This window comes from Polistes canadensis, unplaced genomic scaffold, assembly GCF_001313835.1.
Source record: "Polistes canadensis isolate GaletaPanama2010 unplaced genomic scaffold, ASM131383v1 scaffold_130, whole genome shotgun sequence".
Taxonomy (NCBI): domain Eukaryota; kingdom Metazoa; phylum Arthropoda; class Insecta; order Hymenoptera; family Vespidae; genus Polistes; species Polistes canadensis.
The window spans coordinates 12,151-31,739 of NW_014569677.1; the positions used below are offsets into that span (position 1 = coordinate 12,151).

The following is a 19,589-nucleotide window of genomic DNA, read 5'->3' on the forward strand; positions in this document are numbered from 1 at the left end:
TTATATAATTATCCAATTTAATTCATAAATATGTATGATAAATATTAGATATTTATTTATAATATTATTTTTACATAGCGCATTTAATTTAAAAACGTAACAGACAACTTTTATTGATTGTAATAAATATCTCATTTCAGAAAACGATATAGAGAAATTTTATTGAATATTTGATTTCTAACAAATAATACTTTTCATCGACAAGGTATGTATATACAGACATGTTAATGTGATCATACCAACCATAGTATACTGGCAAACAATAATGGGCCACGAATAAAGTTCATTTATCGGGTATTGTTTACACGGGAATGAAGGTGATTATAAGGTGCATTATGCGACATATGCAATATAATACAGGTCTCTGTACAGCTTAATTTACGCAATACAAATATTCAATGTTTTATACAAAAATATATCTCCTATATATATTGAAATACATTTCTCGTACTAATTTTTCGAAATCTTTATCTTAGAAGTACTTGTTTAAAGATTATATTTTATTATCATCGATGTCGTCCAGCTCTAGCGTCGGTAATTGCACCCCACAATTCAATAACAAAATCTTCTGTAAATCCGAAATCTTCCAATTCGGAGTTATCTATCGCTTCAGCAAAATCAATGCTATTGAATTTACCTTCGGCAAGTTCCCAAATTCGCGTAGCTACAATAAAAGTAATTTATTTAAAGTAAAATGATATTATTGAAATATATTAGGTGTAGCAATTAATCTAGTGCCTTGATATTAAATTCATTGCATCAAAATAGCCATTTTTTTTCGTCAAGGAATTCGGCAGTTGTTATTATATATCATACTAATGTTACACAGTACTTTTTTTTACACGATTTCGCTTTCACACGGTTTTGATTAAATATAATTAAATATACAACTGATTAAATTATGCGCATTTTGATTTGTTCTCGATTTTCCATGTAAATTGGGAGATAGGTGTATATATATATTATATGTTACCATCTATTTACCTAATTCAGTATCGTAAATTCCCATAAAGTTCTCCAATATCGTATTAATTTTTCCTACTGCAATCGTAGCAACATCATCTATCTGATATAACAAAGATTATAAATAAATATTGATTATATAAAAGAAGTTAACTTGATTATCGATCGGAATCTAAAATTTTTAAATTATTAAATAATACTTACTACATTTTCTACAATTTGTGCGCTTCCATCTGCTTTGAACCTTAATGTTTCCTTACCAGAACCATAACCAGACTTTTTCCCTTTTTTTAAATCTCCTCGTGGTCCAATATTTCCAAAGCCGTTTTTTAGTGGTTCTATTAACCTTAAGATAAACGTCGTTCCTTTGGGTATATCTTTTAAAATTTTGGCTACGTCAAAATGTCGTTTTCCGATTAAACTCATTGAATCGATTTTCTCGATATGATCACCAATTTCTATGACTTTTATTTTATCTATCACAGATCCTTCTTTTATACGTTTTATAAAAGCATATCCGGCTCCGTTATCGGTAATAGTAAGTCCCAAAGCATCATCCGTTTTCATTAATTCTATCTCTTTGGGTCTACCTAAGAAAAATCGATGATACAAAATTGAAAACATTATCTTTTTTTTGGCGTATATATTATATCTTACATTCGAAATTTCGTAAGGTCGATATAAACCTTTTCTGTGTGCGAATATGAAATCACCAACACCGATTTGACTACCCAGTAATTCAGACATTTCCACTTTATGCGTGTTCAACGTGCAAAATAGAATCTGAAAAAAAAAAAAAAAACAATCATACATATAATACTTGTAATTATATATATATATATATATTGGTAATATAAAACTGGAATGCAGTATAGAACACGGGTCGTTTTAAATGATCAGAAAGTTAAAAGTTCTGTACTCGACTTTCAATACAGCATGCTTATAGTTTTAGAAGGGGACACGTTCGTTATGTCGAGGTATGTCACGGTCCGTGAGCAACGTTTCCTGCATCCGGTATGCATCCCCTATCCATTTACTCGCTTTCCATTTTATGTAAGTCTGTTCAAATTCGATTTATTCTCCGTAACTTCTGTTTTACGCGAGATATATAATATGGAATTCGAAAAAATAGTAGTATACGTAATGTGCATTGTTTGTTTGTTTTGTTTTTCCTACATAAAATAAATAAAAAGTCAACTCACTTCTTCCACTGGAATATCATAACATTCGGCTATCTTTTGATAAAGTTCTCTGACATTACTGAATCCAGATATAAGGCCCGTGGGACTACCATGTGCCAATTGACAATGAAAAACCAATGACGATTGGGAAACTCGTTGCGAACGATGTTCTTGCGATTGATGAGGATTATTGCCCTCTTTATTATTTGTTCCATTCATACCGGCTTCTTCGTGATCGTTATCACTACTTTGCTGATTACGCTGACGATGCTGATGCGTACCGTTAATTTTTTTTTCACTCATCGGTGATCTTGTTGACGGTGAACGCACTTTGAAAAGCGGCATACTGAATTATAAACTATAAAAAGGAAACAAAAGATCAATAGAATAATTATACATTGATTTTAAAATCACAAATATCGATCGAACCATATTAAAAATATACCAACGATCCTTGGATATAAATACTTTAATTTCTTTCTATCTTCTAATTAATGTGCAAATAAGTGATATCAATACGAAGAAATCATATCAATATGATAAAAACAATTCGTTCAATATATTTTTTAAGATGGCGGGCTTTTATCTTCGATATCGCTTATCTTAAATATGTTACATTTTAATTTTTAAAATATAGAAATCTAGGTTTTAATTATCTTCTTTTTCTTTTCCTTTTATTTTTTATACATTAGAAGTTCATTAACTGCTTAAATCGCGAATAGATGAAAATCAAATCTCTTGATGAGTCCCATTTGCTTCCGCTCAAAACATTAATAATTCTTGCGTATAAGTATGACACGTCACCTAAAATATTCGTAATACTAATTCGATCGTTTGTACTGAGAATCATGTTAATTAATAATATTTTATTTGTTAATACTTACTATCTTTTTTATCTTCAACAAGAGATTAAATTATTTGTTAAAAACACAACAAAGAATAAAGTTACGCGTCTTTTACATTGAAAAATATAAAATGAAAGAAGATGGAGAACGAATGCAAGATGATGGCGCGAACACGACGCGAAAATATCACAGATACCATTCAGTATACCGTTCAGACATGCAATCGCATAAGTTTGCTGTACTATCGGGAGGAAAGTTTTTCGTTCGTCACTTTCCGTACCTTATCGTTCATGTTTCCCCTTCTTTTTCTACAACCCACTACCTGAATTATTTTCATCTCTCTTTTTTCATTTCACGAGAGTATTCTCTATTTTCCCACTCTCTTAATATCTCGTTTGCTACCGTCTCCCCTCCTAATAATTATCGTTTCTATATACAAACATACATTAGATATTTGATTTGAATATATATACAACACATTCTTAGATATCTAATATACTTCATCAGTAATAATAATATTATTTTTTATATCTATTTTCAAGTTGAACAAAAGATAGATATATTATTTATCACTCATTTTATCTTGAGTATATAGATAGAAGTGCTGATAAAAAAAATTGGATTATAACATTTTTAAATTGTTGATCGATAGTAATCAAAGAACATTCTACATATATACTCTAATTTCTATATCATGTGATTTTTTTGTCATTTAGAAGTATGAAGTATGTAAGTATACTGTATACCGATGATAAAAACGATCATGGAAGAAATGTAGGTCTAATTAGTTTGATGTAATTTTATATCAGACGTATTTTCCTTATTAACATAAAGAATTGCATTTATTAATTTAATGTGTAATAAGTAAAGAGAACGGAACGTATCGTAACAGAGTAGAATAGCATTGACGTAGTATTCAAATGTTTTTTCTTATTCACAATTGACCGTGTAATATAAGAGCATTTATCGTAAATTTGGAAATAATACGACTATGTCACAAAAATCTTACTATAATCATTTTTATCATCGGAGGACAATATAAATATTATATTAAATCGATGTTAGCTTTTGTACTACCATCAACATTTACAGATTATTCTTTAATATCTAATATGTGAATGAAATTATTACAGTACAAATACTACAATCTCTCTATAATTTTTAATTTTATTTAAATCTAATAAAACATAGGAGAAAGAATGTTTAATTAGATATGAATTTATTATTTTGTGTATAATTTACTTTACAAATGACAAAAACTATATGTATAATGTAGATGGTATAGAAGTATAAATATTGTATATATAGTAACAACGTGATTTAATATACTGCATCAAATATTTATGTAACCAACAATAAATGTTGACAAATAGTAAATACAAATCTATCTACTCTAGTATTATTATTAAATTTTTTATATATATAATTAGAATAGATTTTTTATATTATACGTATTAATAATAAAAAGGATGAAAAAGAATATCAAGAGAATTCAGTCTGCTTATTTTATAAGCTAATATAAGACATATCGGTTTTAAATATAAACCATGTCACGCATAATTGCTTATGCCTCATATCTACTACATACGTACGTATTTATATATGTATATTTGTATATATCTCACTCAAATACTTATTATCTAAGATAAAATTCTTTGTATTTTTGACTTCTTATAGAACCGTGTAAAAATCACTAGTGATGGCACAAGAATATAGCATTTAAATCTATATTCTTAATTATATTAATGCTATCTTACATACATATTGCGATTAATTCGAATATTATTAAAAAAGATGTCTCAAAATTTCAATTGTATTCTGATTCACATAAGATGGAGTACCTATATATACAAACCCCATTATTACTACGTAATTTTAACCATTTTTGTTTAAATGTAATTCGGGTTGTATAAGAAAAGCTTTCCATACTTTGCCGCAATTAGACTTATCTTCCAATGTTAAATAATTTCTCATCGGTACAAGTAAATAATCGTACGGATCTGTATTCAATTGATACTCTTGCATAGATCTGTATATAGCTTTAAATGGTGGTTGTTTCTGTGAATGAAACATACCTCGAGATCCATGTAACACTAATGCTCCATGTTTCTCTGCTTCTGTACAGACTGACATATACATGCAATGATCAGGTCTGTAATTAAATCTACATGGATAAACATAAAGTTTTTCAGGATGATAATGGAATATTATATTTATAATATCTTGATCTCCCCATGTTATCTTTAATTTATATTCCTTGTGAATGGGCACAACATAATTGGTCCATCTAAATTCTCTCATTCTTGTTAAATTCATCAACATAACACCAGAATTTACTCCCAATTTTCCATAATATGGATGTTTAGCAAATCGATTATACCAGCCAGTATTGGGATCCTCGTGTTCTGGACTTAAAGCAGCTAGTTGACTGGAGTTCATCTTTTTAAATTCATCCCATATTTTCTCTGGTGGAGCTAAAAACAATGTGTCTGTATCCATGTACAAAACTGCATCCGTATTGTTTAAGACAGTCTGAAATATATATTATATTTATTATTTAAAAGTTATTCTTTGTTTAATGTCATTAAATAATAAAGTATAATCAAAGATATACTAACTGGTAGAAATAATCGTTGAGCAGCACAAGGTTTAAATAATTTTTTCCATATTCCTGGATCATTTCCTTCCGGAAATGTTACAGATCTTATTACAAAGTCAAATGTTTTGTTAGAAATAAGTTTCCATTCTGATAACTTTTCATTAAATGCAGGTATCAAATTATTTTCTGTTATTACTATAAATTGTAATGACGTATTTGTAAAAACTAATGCTGACTTAAGCATAGTCAACGATTCATCTAATCTATCTCCACAGACTACAACACAAATAGTTACTTCTCTGGTTGCATGTATATTTATTTTTTTCTTAGGCGAAGAGTATGACAATTTTTCTTTATTGTGCTCATCGTATATCTTATTTTTCAAATTTGTAGTTAAATTCAATAGTATTACCAAAACAGCTAGTGTTAAACACAAAACAAATAATTTATAAATTGACTTCATTGTAATCTTTCTTTTCTAAAATCCCAATTGGTGATAAGACTTTTGTTCATATTTATTAATTAACAGTAGTTTCGCCATTTTACATGGTATCTTAAATCTTTGTAAATACTATTAATAATGTTATTCTATTCATTAATTCTTTTGCTGTACTAATTTTAATTACCACATCTTATAACTTCACAATTATTAGAAAACAACGGTAGTTACATTTCTTTTCGCAAAACACAGCTAAAGTAATGATTTATAAATTGAATAAAATAGGATTTCTCCATAATTGTCCGCATATTTTGTTTTGCTTTCATAATCACTGCAATCAAACATTTAACATATGTAAATCTATCAACAATAATCGCTAATACAATTTACCATGTAAACACACCAATCTACTGAGCGATCTATCATGTAGTTTTCTTTACTAAAACAAGACATCCTTAACATTTTCTTTTTAATATTTTGACATCCAGCATTTATATAGTTATACCAAAGAATACAGAAATACATAGAAGCTCACAAGTCTCCTTTTTTATCTATCCAGTTTCATTTTTGTTATAACCGGGACCACCAGTGGGCGATAGTATGTAGAATACTGTATTCTTTGATGGCGGTTTCAAGTCGTCAATTTAGTGTTATAATCAACTTGTATATGAATTTAAAAAATCCTTGTTAATATTGATTTATTATTGTCTGTTTTTAATAGTTCATAGAAATTAATGTGATGTTTAATACACAATGAAAAATGTTTTAAAATCTAATATAAATCTAAATATTTAATAAAATAACATGAAGAGTAAGTGCTATTTTGACAGATCTCTTGGAAAGTAAACTCTATAAGAAGTGCAGTGCTGTTTCAGAAATGCATCAATGAGTGTAATTCCATATAAAATCACAATAATCATGAATATATAGCATACTTTAAAATATAAACATTTTATATAATTAATTATCAAGACGTAAGCAATAATGAATATATATAATAAAAAATAATTTTTATCAGAACGTTTTTATAATTAGTATCACACACAGTTAAATATTAAAATAATTATTTTTTATTCTCTAGAGATATATATGTATATACATATATAAAAAAAAACTTGATTTTATATAAAAATAATTAAAGTAAACATTTTCAAACAATGTTAGAAAATTATGTTTATACAATTAAAATAAATTATGATTGTTAATACAATAAATTCATTAAAATATACCGTTATATATATAAAACAACGAATCCTTAAGAATATGAATAAAACATCTTAAGAAGTATTGAAATATAATCGTAAGTTAATATGTGTAAATGTAACTTTTAAAATAATTCTAAAATTTTTATAAAGTTTAAATTAATCACCAAATATTATAAATATAATTGTTGTTTTCTAGTTTCCATTATGGATGATTATACACCCATAGATGAAGATTTCCCTGGAAGATTACTTCATCAAGCTGCCCTTTGGGATAATGCTGAATTGTTAGAAGATCTATTACGAGGTGAACATGCTCAATATATAAATAGTCAAGATTCTTGGGGTAGAACACCATTACATGCTGCAGCTATAACAGAGAATTCTCGATGTTTAGACATTCTCCTTAAAGCAGGTGCTAATCCAAATATACCATGTGGGCCTAGAGGCCATTATCGTACACCATTACACATTAGCACAGAACATGGTCATAACTCCAATGTAGAAAAACTTTTGGAATTCAATGCTGATTTAATGATCTGTGATGACAATGGTTTAAATCCATTAAGCATAGCAGAAACATACAAGAACAATATATGTATTAACTTACTTAAGTTGGCCGCTGAAAGATATGAATTAGCAAAACATGCATCTCATGCTTCATTACGTGCTGCTTGCATACAAGGTGATATTGTAGCAGCTAGAAATATGATTCAAAGTTTGTCAACTGATTTGGAATCAATTATTAATATGGCTCCAAATGGTGCAAATACATTGCTTTTTATCGCTTGTGAAATGGGCCACAAGGATATAGTGAAATTACTTTTGGACAATGGGGCAGATTGTAGAATACATCCAGTTACAAAATATTGCCCATTATATATAGCATGCCATAATGGTAAAGTAGAAATTGTGGAAATGCTTCTTCGCTATTTTCCAAATCAAGTACAGTTCCTCACAGTTGAAAAATGGTTGCCCATTCATGCAGCTGCTATCAATGGTCATTATTTAGTTATCGATATATTATTAAAATTTGAATATCCACAAAATCTATACCAGAGATATAGAGACACCTCCGGAGAATTTGAGTATGAAATGCCATTTGATATTAATACTCAAGATGCTACCGGCCAAAATGTTTTGTACATATCTAGTAATTTGGGAAATATTAAAATCGTGGATACGTTATTAAGTTTTAAAGTAAATGCACGAAAGATAAAAGAAGAAGATGCAGGGATTACTCAACCATTACCTGTATCCAAACGAAAGATATCTAGCGGAATTCAAAGGTTAATGTCCTCTTTGAATTTTAGAAGCAAGTCTTACGATAAAAAAGATGATAATATGATAAGTCCTTTAAGTATAGATTTATATTGCAATAATAGCGTTGAAACAGCATTACATACTGCTGTAAAGGGTAGGCATACAGAGGTTGTAGCAGCACTACTATCAGCTGGAGCTAATCCGAATTTGTCAGCTAAAATATCTGGTGATCATGGTGATCAAGAAATGAACAACTCTACTGTATTAACTATAGCTTGTCAAAATCGTGATATAAAAATTGCTGATCTTTTATTAAAACATGGAGCAGTCGATAATGATTGTAAAGCATTAAAAATTGCAGCACAAAACAGAGATGAGGCTTTAACTGCTAAACTATTATCTATAAAAGCTTATCCCGACTCAGAATATAAAATTAATAAAAAAGCCATGACAGATTGTACTCAAACTTCACATTTTTCTGCACTTCCTTCTTTTGGTAATGTTACTTATTCTACGTTATTTCCGAATACTCCAACTATGATAAATTGGCATAATCAACAATGTCATTTATCTCAAATTCGCTCACAATGGTTGATTGATGCTGTACTGCATGTTAACAAAAAATTAAGTCCCAAAAATAATGATCTTGTATTATATGCTATCACAAGGATAGACATATCTCATAATTCTATAACTTCTGTACCATCTACTATCTTTTATTTGCAGAGTTTAAAATACTTAAATATGGCGCAAAATAAAATTGATATCCTTACAGCTGAATCAAAAAATCCGAAGGATAAACTATGTCCTGTTTTAGAGGAAATATATTTGCAAGATAATCGTTTAGAACAATTACCTGATTTTATAATGAGTTTACCATCTCTAGAAATCATGGATGTATCAAATAATAAATTACAATGCCTTCCAGAAAATTTATGGCGTGCACCTAAATTGAAAGAGTTAAATGCATCATTTAATTTGTTACGTGATTTGCCTAGTCAAATTTCTCAAAACATTTTTAAAAAGTCACCACGTGAAGATTCATTAAGCAATAGTCCTAGTACACGAAGTTTAACTTCTCAATTGGGTATTCCTCGGGATGACTCATTAGAATTTGAATCATTTACAAAAATAGCTAATGCTCAAATTATAGAGATGGAACGTCCACACTTTTGGACAGGATCTATTCAAGTTTCAGAAAAGGTTTCAGACGATACTGAAACCGGTGTTAGATCATTATTGGGATCTTTAAATTTGGCACACAACTTGTTTAATAGCATACCAGTAGCATTACCATGTTTGGCTGTTAGCTTAGTCCGTTTAAATATGGCTTACAATTCTCTAAGATCAATGAGCCATATTACTTCTTATCCTGCCAGTTTAAAACAATTGGATTTATCAAACAATCAAATTTCTTGTTGGCCTAGTTTACCACAAATTGATAGTACAGACTCAATGGAACAAGCAAATACAGCTTGTTATTGTCCTACTACTAATGTACAATCACCGATGATTCCTAATAATAGACAAACAGCAACATCTTTACGTGATATTGTCCTCATGTCTGTATGTACGCATAGAAGACATTTGCGGCTAGAAAATTTAAGAACACTTATCCTTGCTAATAATTTACTGAGTAGAATTCAATTAACTTCAATAGACGATGGAGAAATGCCAAATATAGATGAGGAAGGCGTAGATAAAGATATGAAAACAAATTATCCTGGATCTAAATTATATCTTTTGTTTCCAAACGTTAGTATGCTGGATATAAGCAATAATCAATTAAAGGAAATACCTCAAAATATTTATGAATTGAATAATTTATCTGTTCTGAACATAAGTGGTAATACTGAAATTGTTGAATTGCCTCCACAAATGGGATTACTTTCTCGTTTATGGAATTTAAATACTCAAGGTTGTCGATTGCAGGAACCTTTGAAAACAATGATAGAATCTAAAAAATATAAAACAATGGACGTTATAGGATATTTAAAATCAATTCTTGAAGATGCGAAGCCTTATGCTCGAATGAAGCTAATGATTGTAGGAATTCAAGGAATTGGAAAAACAAGCTTATTAGAACAATTAAGACAAGAAGGTGAAGTTCCAAATAAAAAGAAATCATCAGAGCATTGGGCTAAAAGAATGGGTAATAAAAATATAAATGCTAAGACTGCCAGAGGAACAATCATATCTACTGTTGGAGTTGATATCGGAGATTGGATATATGAGAAAAAAATAAGAACACAATCTTCGCATGGACCAGTTTACTTTAGAACATGGGATTTTGGTGGACAAAGAGAATATTATGCCACTCATCAATATTTTCTTTCAAAGCGTAGCTTATATTTGGTTGTATGGAGGATAACTGATGGTTTTAAAGGTGTTTCTGAAATATTTCAATGGCTAGTAAATATTCAAAGTAGAGCTCCTAATTCTCCTGTAATCATAGTAGGAACGCATTATGATATGTCATATGATCATAGTGAAAAGTTACAACAATATATTCGCGATAAATTCATTAATGTTGTTGATGCTGAAAAATGTGGTTTACCAAAAGTAATGGAAACAGTTGAAGTGAGTAGTAAAACAAGGCATAATATAAAAATGCTATGTAATTTAATCTATGATGTTGTTTTTAGTTTAAGATCTCCAGGAAGTAAAGAATTATTATTAGAACAAAAAGTTCCTGCGAGTTATCTTGCGTTAGAGGATGTTGTAATACAACTTGCTCATGACAGAAAATTAGCTGGTGTAGATCCTGTATTAAAAGCTGAACAATATTATGCTGCAGTAAATAGTGAACTTCAAAAATTACATAGATCATTTAGGGATCCAGCAGAATTACATCAAGCAACTCTTTTTCTTCATGAAAATGGAATTATCTTACATTATGATGATGCTACGCTAAAAGATTTATATTTTCTTGATCCACAATGGCTCTGTGATATGCTTGCCCATGTGGTTACAATAAGAGAGATTAATCCTTTTGCTCGATCAGGTATAATGAAATTAGATGATATTCAACATGTTTTTAAATCTTCAACCATATCGTCAATTGATACTCAAGGATACATTGTAAGTCTTCTGAACAAATTCGAAGTTGCATTAACTTGGGATTATCGTACTTTACTCATACCATCCCTTTTACCAACTGAAGAAGATGTTTTAAGAAACAATCAAATTATTAAAATTCCAGTAAAATCACGAAGTTGGTATACGCGTACTAAAAAAATCACATCGCCTATGATTACTTGTCTTAATGTAGCAGGAGAGAAAGCTAATTCAGAATGTGTATTAACTTCTAGATCACAACCTGACTGTTCTGTAACAAGACTACTTCTCATGTCTTATTTTCCTAGTGGCTTTTGGTCTAGGCTCATAACAAGAATTTTAGCCGATGATGCTATTGTTGAGATTGTTATGTCTTTTTTAGCTCCTTTTAAAGATTTTGTTGATGACAATATTTTTGCAAGCTTATTGGATATCCAAGCAGAATGGATTTTATGGCAGACTGGAATAGAATTACGTTATGCTGGAATTACTTTATTGCGTTTAAAAGAAGTTAATTATAATTTAAAAAATTCACCTTATGACTATAGACAATTTAAATTTAAATTAAAACAAGATGGTATATGGTGTACAGTTGATTTGAAAAATTCTGCTATTTTAGAAATTTGGTTTCCCGTTGACACACTTGTTATTAAGCAACCAATCATGTCAGATTCCATAGATGATGAACCTGTAGGATATCAAGCGATTGCAGTAGAACCACGACCAGAAAGTGTACCGCAAATGTTAGCTTTAATAGTTGATCACATTGATATTTTATTAGAAGATTGGTATCCAACTTTAGGTACACGTTTTGTACATACCTCTGAAGGTAAATTATTAGTTACAAGGCTGATTCCTTGTCCTCGATGTTTGCTTAGCAACATAGACTATGAAAGTGACATACATGATAATAATGATCATTTAACCGAAGATATTCATAAATATTATATAAATCGTGAGAGACAAAGTCAAGATAGTTACAAATCTGATGGAGATAGTGGTGTAGGATATGATAGTTTAACATCAAGTAGAATGTCATCATTAGAAGGACATCCCGAAATATCAAGACAAAACTTTCCTTTAGAAGCTATACTTACATATTCTTGGATGGTTGAGGAATGCATTCTTGCAGCTTACAGTAATAAACCAATTAGTTGCCCCAAGCATTCGGATATACCACTCTCACATGTAGCACCTGATATTATTTTCATGGATTTAGGTGTTAAACATTTAATAAGATCAGAAGAAATTAAACGAGGGAAATTATTAGGAAGAGGTGCATTTGGTTTCGTTTTTAAAGGCGTTTGTCGTCTTCCTGGTACACATGTTAAAGCAGATGTTGCAATTAAAATGTTACAACCTGTTCCACCAGGTCCAAATTCAAAACAATCTGCCATTCTTGCATATAAAGCTGCACAGAGTAAATGGGATAGGGATCCTCTTCAATATGCATGTAAAGCATATTGTACAGCTAGACAAGAACTAAATATATTATTGACTTTAAGACATGCGAATATTGTACCATTAATAGGTATAGTTATCAGTCCATTAGCTTTAGTATTAGATCTGGCACCTGCAGGAGCATTGGATAATGTTTTAAAAAATTATAGAAGATCAGGTGCTAAATTGGATCCATACACTCTGCAAGCTATAATTCTTCAAGTGGCAAAAGCTGTAGAATATCTTCACCAACAACACGTGATATACAGAGATTTAAAATCTGAAAATGTTTTGGTATGGCAAATGCCATTGCCATTTCAAGATTATCCAGAGCATCCAGTACATGTAAAAGTAGCTGATTATGGTATATCTAGATTGACATTACCTACTGGAGCTAAAGGATTTGGAGGAACAGAAGGTTTCATGGCTCCTGAGATTATAAAATATAATGGAGAAGAAGAGTATACTGAAAAAGTAGACTCATTTTCTTTCGGCATGTTTATATATGAATTAATAACTTTAAGACAACCATTTGAAGGACATGAAGCAGTTAAAGAGTGCATTTTAGAAGGTGGAAGACCTCCATTAACATACAGAGAAACTTTTCATCCATGTTATGCTCTTGACTTAATGGTTATTTGCTGGGCTCAAAATCCAAAAGATCGACCAACAGCTAGTCAAATAGTATCTATCGCATCAGCACCAGAATTTACTCATTTAATAGACGTTATATTATTGACAGAAAGAACACAAGTCACAGCTGTTACTATGACAAATACAATTGCGGAAGAAAATATAAATGGAGATGAAATTTGGTTTGGCTATAATAATGGTGAAGTGGATATGTTAATAGGAACACAAAAGGGGTGGTTACGACATATAAGGATTGAAACACCAATAATACCATATGCTATGTGTGGAGTAGATGGTTATATATGGATTGGAGATAATACCGGACAAATACATGTATACTTAGAAAATAATTTTGGTTGCGTAGCTAGTTATCATCTTGAACCGGATCATCACAAAGAATCAAAAGTAGTAGGTTTGATATATTTGGAGCCATTAAAACAATTTGCTATAGCATTACATAGTGGTAAAACGTTTCTTTTGACAAATTCATTTACACAAATGAAAAAAACAGAAATTAGTAATGATGTAAATGATAATATAAAATCATATTCTATAGCAGCGGTATATAAGAAAAAACGTATATTAGAATTATGGATGGGTCAAAGTTTTGGTAGAATAACCATTTATATATTAAAAGATTCTAATTTAATTGATACAATTCAAATTTCACATGTAACTGGAGATACAGCTATGAAAAATTTATTTGCTACATATTTATTAAGCGCAGAACATTCAATTTTATCATATACCTATCCTGGATGTATTGTTTATCAATGGGACGTTGACTCTAGACAAATAATAAATAAATTAGATATGTCTAAATTAGTCCCTTGTTCGGAAAGTTTTAAGTCAATCTCTATAGAAGAAAATCTTACTACAGAAAAATGTCAAATAACTGCTCTTGAATCATATATGAATCAACTTTACATTGGTACTACATGGGGTTGTATTGTTGTTGCTGAATGTAATACATTGAGGCCAATAACAGTTTTTAGACCTTTTGAAGGCAAAGTGTGTCAAATAATTTCATTTAAATCAACTGATAAAAAGAAGCTTATATTAGTAACAGTTGGTCAGGGATATAGAAGTTTAATATCACGTTTTACTGATTTTCCTTTAAATGGTACAGAAGTTGAAGATCTTAAGCATAATATGTATACTCTTTTATGGAGATCTGAACATTGGTCTGCAGCTTGATTCTTTCTTAAAATATTATATCATTTTTTTTATTGATAGGTAAAATGTGATTATAGTTACTTAAAAATGTTTAAAAAATAATATGCAGATATTGCTAAAAATGCTGCATGATGCAAGATTAGGATAAAAGTATTATTAATAAGGAAATAAAATTTGTCCATTTTATATTATATCCTATAGATAAGGAGCTTTGTGCAGCTTGCCTCGTTCGCGTAAGAACTTCCTTTAACAAATAGATTTGGGAGGTCCATGCTTAAATATGTACAAATTTTAAGGTGCTTGATAGAAGTAATTTTTAAAATATTAAAAAAGAAAAATCATTTGTATTCTCACATATTTGCCAAACAATTTTGTATATTTATTCATAAAATTAGGTGAATCTACAGCACTGTAATATAATTAAAAAATGATGAATTGTTAAAAGTTATTTAATAATTAAAATACTATACATTTTTCCTAATGTATTTAAATATATTAACTAAAATGATCTCTAAAGTAGAAAATACGAAATATTTCACATTGTCCAAAATATTTAAATCACATGCTTCATGAATATCACATTATACTCTAATGCATATTAGAAACATATTCCTTCCAAACCTAATAGCAGGGTTACAAATTTAATATTTTTGTAGAAGAATGGTGATATTTTAAATAGAATATTATTTATGTGTGTGTATATATAAAACAATAGATACAGTATACTCATTTAAACTCATTTAATTTATATTACTTTAATCTGTAATAAATAAATGCATATAATTAAACAAAATCTTACTTAATATACCTTTTTATATTGCTATTTGAATTTAGAACTTCACCATTTTTCTACAAAAATTCTGTATAATAAACATTTAGGTTGTACACTAATGCAATATATTTATGTACTTGTATACCTCAGTCTGTTAATTAAAATGAAAATTCAAATTTAACACAAAATCTGTATGAAGGCTAATCTTAATATAGTAAGAAAATATAATATTACATTTCGTAGAGATTAATGATTGAGCATAATGTATATGCTTGAGTATGCGTTAATCATAAAAAAAAAACCCAAAAATGAGAATTATGAAATACATTCTATGAATATTTTAAACTGGCAGCTCTTCCAATTTGTATGTTATGCTCTGGAAATGACTGATTCCAATCTTTATATAAATAATACTTCAGAGAATTCTCTTTATATCATATATTAGAACTAATAAACATCATCCGGCCATGTATCATTACAAGTACCATATTTCAAATTATATACATTTTTTTGCCTTTTTGAAAGTAATATCCAATGTTATTTTACTTATATATCATAATTCTTTACTCGTTGAATGTAGCTTTATTTTTATAAATTAGTTATCAAACATATAATGTGCACTCTTAATAAAGCTATTAAGAAAGTGATATAATAATATTAGAAAAATCGATAGTAGAAAAACAAAATTAGATTTTGAGACATTACTGCTTTATCATTTTAGAAATTCTTCAATAAAGTTATACTTAAAAATTGCAGCTGACATAAAAATTTGAATAAAGCATGTAATAAAAAATAGAGTACTGTTTACTAAAGTTAACATTTATAATTATATTTATAGTTGCAGTTAACACATTTGTTCTATTATTTCTTTTAAGTATGAATTGTATAAAAAAATATCAATCCGTGAGATTTTTTATGTTGTATAATAAGATTTTTATTGAAGTAGTAACAGACATTTTATCTATCTCAATATTGTCATAAAAATAAAAATAAATTTATAAGTTATTATTATAAACTATTGATACACATGTAAAATGTTGAAAATCATCAGCCTCGTTATAATGTAATGCAACATTGTAAATATTTTTGTAGTATTATATGGCTTTCAATATATTTATTATATATTGTGCTATTGTGTATTACTATTGGTAATACATTTAATATAATTAGAATTAATATTAAGTATTGTAAATTTAAGTCTTAAAGCATTTTAGGAATATTATTTATTTAGTTATTATATATATATATATCACCTAAGCAGCTATTTATCTATCTTTATATGCATTTATGTAATTATTTTTAACGTTTTGGTTGTTTTTAGAAGTAGACAAAAATTATCTATAACACAAGTTATAAGTAATATAAACTATACCTAGTTTCGTGTTAAATAACACAAATGGAATAAATGGTTGATTATTTAATTAAAAGAAATTCTTGGACCCTTGTAATTAGTAATCAAAAGCCTAGTATATAAACTATCGTAAGACATTCTCTGTATCATTAGGCTATATATAAACAAATTTTTTACATCACGTTATACAGGGTGAGTAACAATAGAATTATGTCTATATCTTTTTGAATACAAATAAAAGAAATGGTAAAGAATAAAGTTGAAGACTATAAAAATATTTACTTTTCTATGAAACTACGTTTTTCATAAGTATAATAATGTATTAAAAAGTGCAATTGCAAATTGTTCAAATGAAATTACATGACTGATTTCATGAAAAAAATAAATTCATAGAACAATAAACATTTTTATACCCATCAACTCAATCTTCTATAACTTTCTTTTTATTTTCATCCGAAAAACGAATATAATCGTCTTTGTTTCGTAATTATTCTATCTATAGACACAAATGTTCGTACAGATATATAATGATTAAAAGAAACCTTAATATTAAATTTAAATTAAGGAATTGTATTTAATAACTTTGTTAAATCTGACATTGTATGCAGTATTAATAATACAAATGTAACTAAAAAATTACATATGTATCTGTTATCTTTCAATATATTGACTCTAAAAGTACAAAATCTCAAAAGAAAATCAATTGTTAACATTTAATATAATATAAATATCGATTTATATATAATATTTATGAAAAATACTGTATTTACATATATCAGCTCTAACAAGTAACAAATTTGGAATATTTTATAGAATTCTTTTACATTATAAATCAATGAAAGTAATTTTTCTAAACCATTTAATTGTTTAAAGTTAATAATTAAAATCATGTAAAACTATTAAAACTTGTATTCAAACAAACATTAGTACTTAAATTTGATATAAAACACAATAATATACAATATTTAATTAATCACAATTTTCGATTCCTCATGTCTATATATCGTTCTTAAACCATTGCACAATATATCAAATATAAACAAATGCTTAATTGTTTCTTTTACGTAATTTTCCATATATTTTTCTAATTTATTTCTTCATTATAAGTTCTTAATATATTTAGTTATGGATATTTATAGGTATATATACAATCTTAATTAAAAAAGAATAATTGTAAATTTGTACAAACTTGACATTTAAAAGATTAATGTCTACATAATATTATCAAATAAGTATTAGTATTAAAATGATTATCAAAAATTTACACATAATTCTGTTTGTTGGACCTTGAAATATTAGTTCACATATTTACAAAACATGCGTTTATACAAGTTAGATTTATACAAACTTACAAAAATAATTTATTCCACTGTTTATGATAAATTATGTTTATAAAAATGAACCTAATTAATAATATATTCCTAACAAACTAATCAGCTCGTGCAATAACTTGAGAATGAATTGATGTATTCTTTTCATAAATATAAACTTGTGTTAGTATCGCGATGTCTATTAGAATTTGAAGAGCACCACATACTTCAAACTGAACTGGAGCTTCTCGCAGTATAAAATAACAAGTCTTAAAAAGATCACCCAGTGTCCACATACTAACCATCGTTATACTAAAATTACAAAAGAAAATTATAAAACAAAAACAATTGTATGTTTAAAATATATTTATCATTTTGTTACCTCATTCCACTCGTAGATTTGTTATAAAAATTACGTAAAAATTGTGGTACTCCAAGCATTGCCTCTATTAATACTGCAAGGAAACCTACGATTTCTACAAATATTGGTACATCTATAAACCAATACATTAATATTCCACCTATAATAGCAAATAACAGCATAAAATCCAAATAAGATTGGAAATCTGTCCATTTCCAAAAGAATCTTGTCTCCAAATCTATCCAAATGAATTATTTCTATTAAAGAATTAATTAATTAAGGGTTTTTTTTTTCTTTCGTTAGATTAATTATAAAAATGATATACCTGTAAATACTCGTTCTTTTAATTTAATTATTTGACTTTTATTATGTACATTGACAGAAAGCTTGATCATAGTAAACATTGTAATGATCATTATAATACTTTGAATTAAAAGAGGTGTCTCATAATGTTTACCAAACCTGCAAGAAAGATTAAATTAGTAAAGAATACAAAAGAAATGACATTATAGTCGAAACTAACCAAAATAAAATGCGGAGAGTGTTTGCAATTAATAATGTCAGGCAAACATATAAAGAAAATCCTTCAGCATCTCTTTTTCTTTTAATTTCTCTATATTGTGGTATATACGGTATAATACCACCAAATATTATTGTTAAGGATGCAACATAACTAGTTACATCTTTGACAGTCAATTGTTCGTAATTATCATTCATTCTTAAGATAATTTATTTTGTAACCATGATATAAATACTTGTACATTCACTTATTATACATATCTACATATTAATCTGACGTATTCCTTACGTGATAAGTCACGATGATTTAACACGTGTGCAAGCATTATAAATATATACAATACAAATATTTCATATTTTAAATATTTTAAAAAATAATTATTTTGTTATATATCATATAGATTTTATAATTTTTTAGAAGTCAAATAAATTATATATACAATATATATATATATATAAACTTATGAATATATATATA

At 28.0% G+C, this 19,589-nt stretch overlaps 4 protein-coding genes across 9 annotated transcripts; 1 reads left to right on the forward strand and 3 right to left on the reverse strand.

Annotated features, from left to right (window-relative positions):
* Window positions 1-134: 134 nt before the first annotated feature.
* On the reverse strand, window positions 135-3,568 carry LOC106788259 (PDZ domain-containing protein GIPC3). Of its 5 annotated transcripts, none has more exons than XM_014751385.1 (7): window positions 3,029-3,568; window positions 2,849-2,948; window positions 2,166-2,502; window positions 1,650-1,746; window positions 1,168-1,553; window positions 985-1,066; window positions 135-664 (listed from the first exon to the last, which is right to left on the reverse strand). In XM_014751385.1, the coding sequence occupies exons 3-7, from the start codon at window positions 2,487-2,489 to the stop codon at window positions 507-509; spliced, it is 1,047 nt and encodes a 348-aa protein (XP_014606871.1). In that variant the 5' UTR covers window positions 2,490-2,502; window positions 2,849-2,948; window positions 3,029-3,568; the 3' UTR covers window positions 135-506. The 5 variants fall into 5 exon arrangements, with proteins under 5 accessions (XP_014606871.1, XP_014606870.1, XP_014606869.1 ...); XM_014751384.1 differs by having other exon boundaries at window positions 2,594-2,948; XM_014751383.1 differs by having other exon boundaries at window positions 2,590-2,948.
* A 1,243-nt stretch (window positions 3,569-4,811) lies between these two features.
* LOC106788258 (glucoside xylosyltransferase 1) lies at window positions 4,812-6,568 on the reverse strand. Of its 2 annotated transcripts, none has more exons than XM_014751380.1 (3): window positions 6,431-6,568; window positions 5,608-6,358; window positions 4,812-5,521 (listed from the first exon to the last, which is right to left on the reverse strand). In XM_014751380.1, the coding sequence occupies exons 2-3, from the start codon at window positions 6,049-6,051 to the stop codon at window positions 4,865-4,867; spliced, it is 1,101 nt and encodes a 366-aa protein (XP_014606866.1). In that variant the 5' UTR covers window positions 6,052-6,358; window positions 6,431-6,568; the 3' UTR covers window positions 4,812-4,864. The 2 variants fall into 2 exon arrangements, with proteins under 2 accessions (XP_014606866.1, XP_014606867.1); XM_014751381.1 differs by having other exon boundaries at window positions 6,418-6,568.
* Window positions 6,569-7,209: 641 nt separating this feature from the next.
* On the forward strand, window positions 7,210-15,274 carry LOC106788232 (leucine-rich repeat serine/threonine-protein kinase 1). Its single transcript, XM_014751313.1, has 2 exons — window positions 7,210-7,327; window positions 7,429-15,274. The coding sequence occupies exon 2, from the start codon at window positions 7,437-7,439 to the stop codon at window positions 14,817-14,819; it is 7,383 nt and encodes a 2,460-aa protein (XP_014606799.1). The 5' UTR covers window positions 7,210-7,327; window positions 7,429-7,436; the 3' UTR covers window positions 14,820-15,274.
* Window positions 15,275-16,481: 1,207 nt separating this feature from the next.
* Window positions 16,482-19,476, reverse strand: LOC106788238 (PQ-loop repeat-containing protein 1). The gene is made up of 4 exons (XM_014751329.1): window positions 19,116-19,476; window positions 18,918-19,054; window positions 18,614-18,830; window positions 16,482-18,543 (listed from the first exon to the last, which is right to left on the reverse strand). The coding sequence occupies exons 1-4, from the start codon at window positions 19,307-19,309 to the stop codon at window positions 18,351-18,353; spliced, it is 741 nt and encodes a 246-aa protein (XP_014606815.1). The 5' UTR covers window positions 19,310-19,476; the 3' UTR covers window positions 16,482-18,350.
* Window positions 19,477-19,589: the final 113 nt, after the last annotated feature.

Bases quoted from the DNA above. Each gene is read 5' to 3' on its own strand.
- LOC106788259 (XM_014751386.1), bottom strand. From the start codon at position 2,489: ATGCCGCTTTTCAAAGTGCGTTCACCGTCAACAAGATCACCGATGAGT. The intron at 1,554-1,649 runs GTTTATATCGAC...GATTTTTCTTAG, and splicing joins CATATTCGCACACAGAAAAG to GTAGACCCAAAGAGATAGAA. The intron at 665-984 runs GTAAATAGATGG...CTTTTATTGTAG, and splicing joins AATTTACGATACTGAATTAG to CTACGCGAATTTGGGAACTT.
- LOC106788258 (XM_014751380.1), bottom strand. From the start codon at position 6,051: ATGAAGTCAATTTATAAATTATTTGTTTTGTGTTTAACACTAGCTGTT. The intron at 5,522-5,607 runs GTTAGTATATCT...TATATATTTCAG, and splicing joins CTCAACGATTATTTCTACCA to ACTGTCTTAAACAATACGGA.
- LOC106788232 (XM_014751313.1), top strand. From the start codon at position 7,437: ATGGATGATTATACACCCATAGATGAAGATTTCCCTGGAAGATTACTT.
- LOC106788238 (XM_014751329.1), bottom strand. From the start codon at position 19,309: ATGAATGATAATTACGAACAATTGACTGTCAAAGATGTAACTAGTTAT. The intron at 19,055-19,115 runs GTTAGTTTCGAC...TCTTTCTTGCAG, and splicing joins ACTCTCCGCATTTTATTTTG to GTTTGGTAAACATTATGAGA. The intron at 18,831-18,917 runs GTATATCATTTT...TCATTTGGATAG, and splicing joins AAAAGAACGAGTATTTACAG to ATTTGGAGACAAGATTCTTT.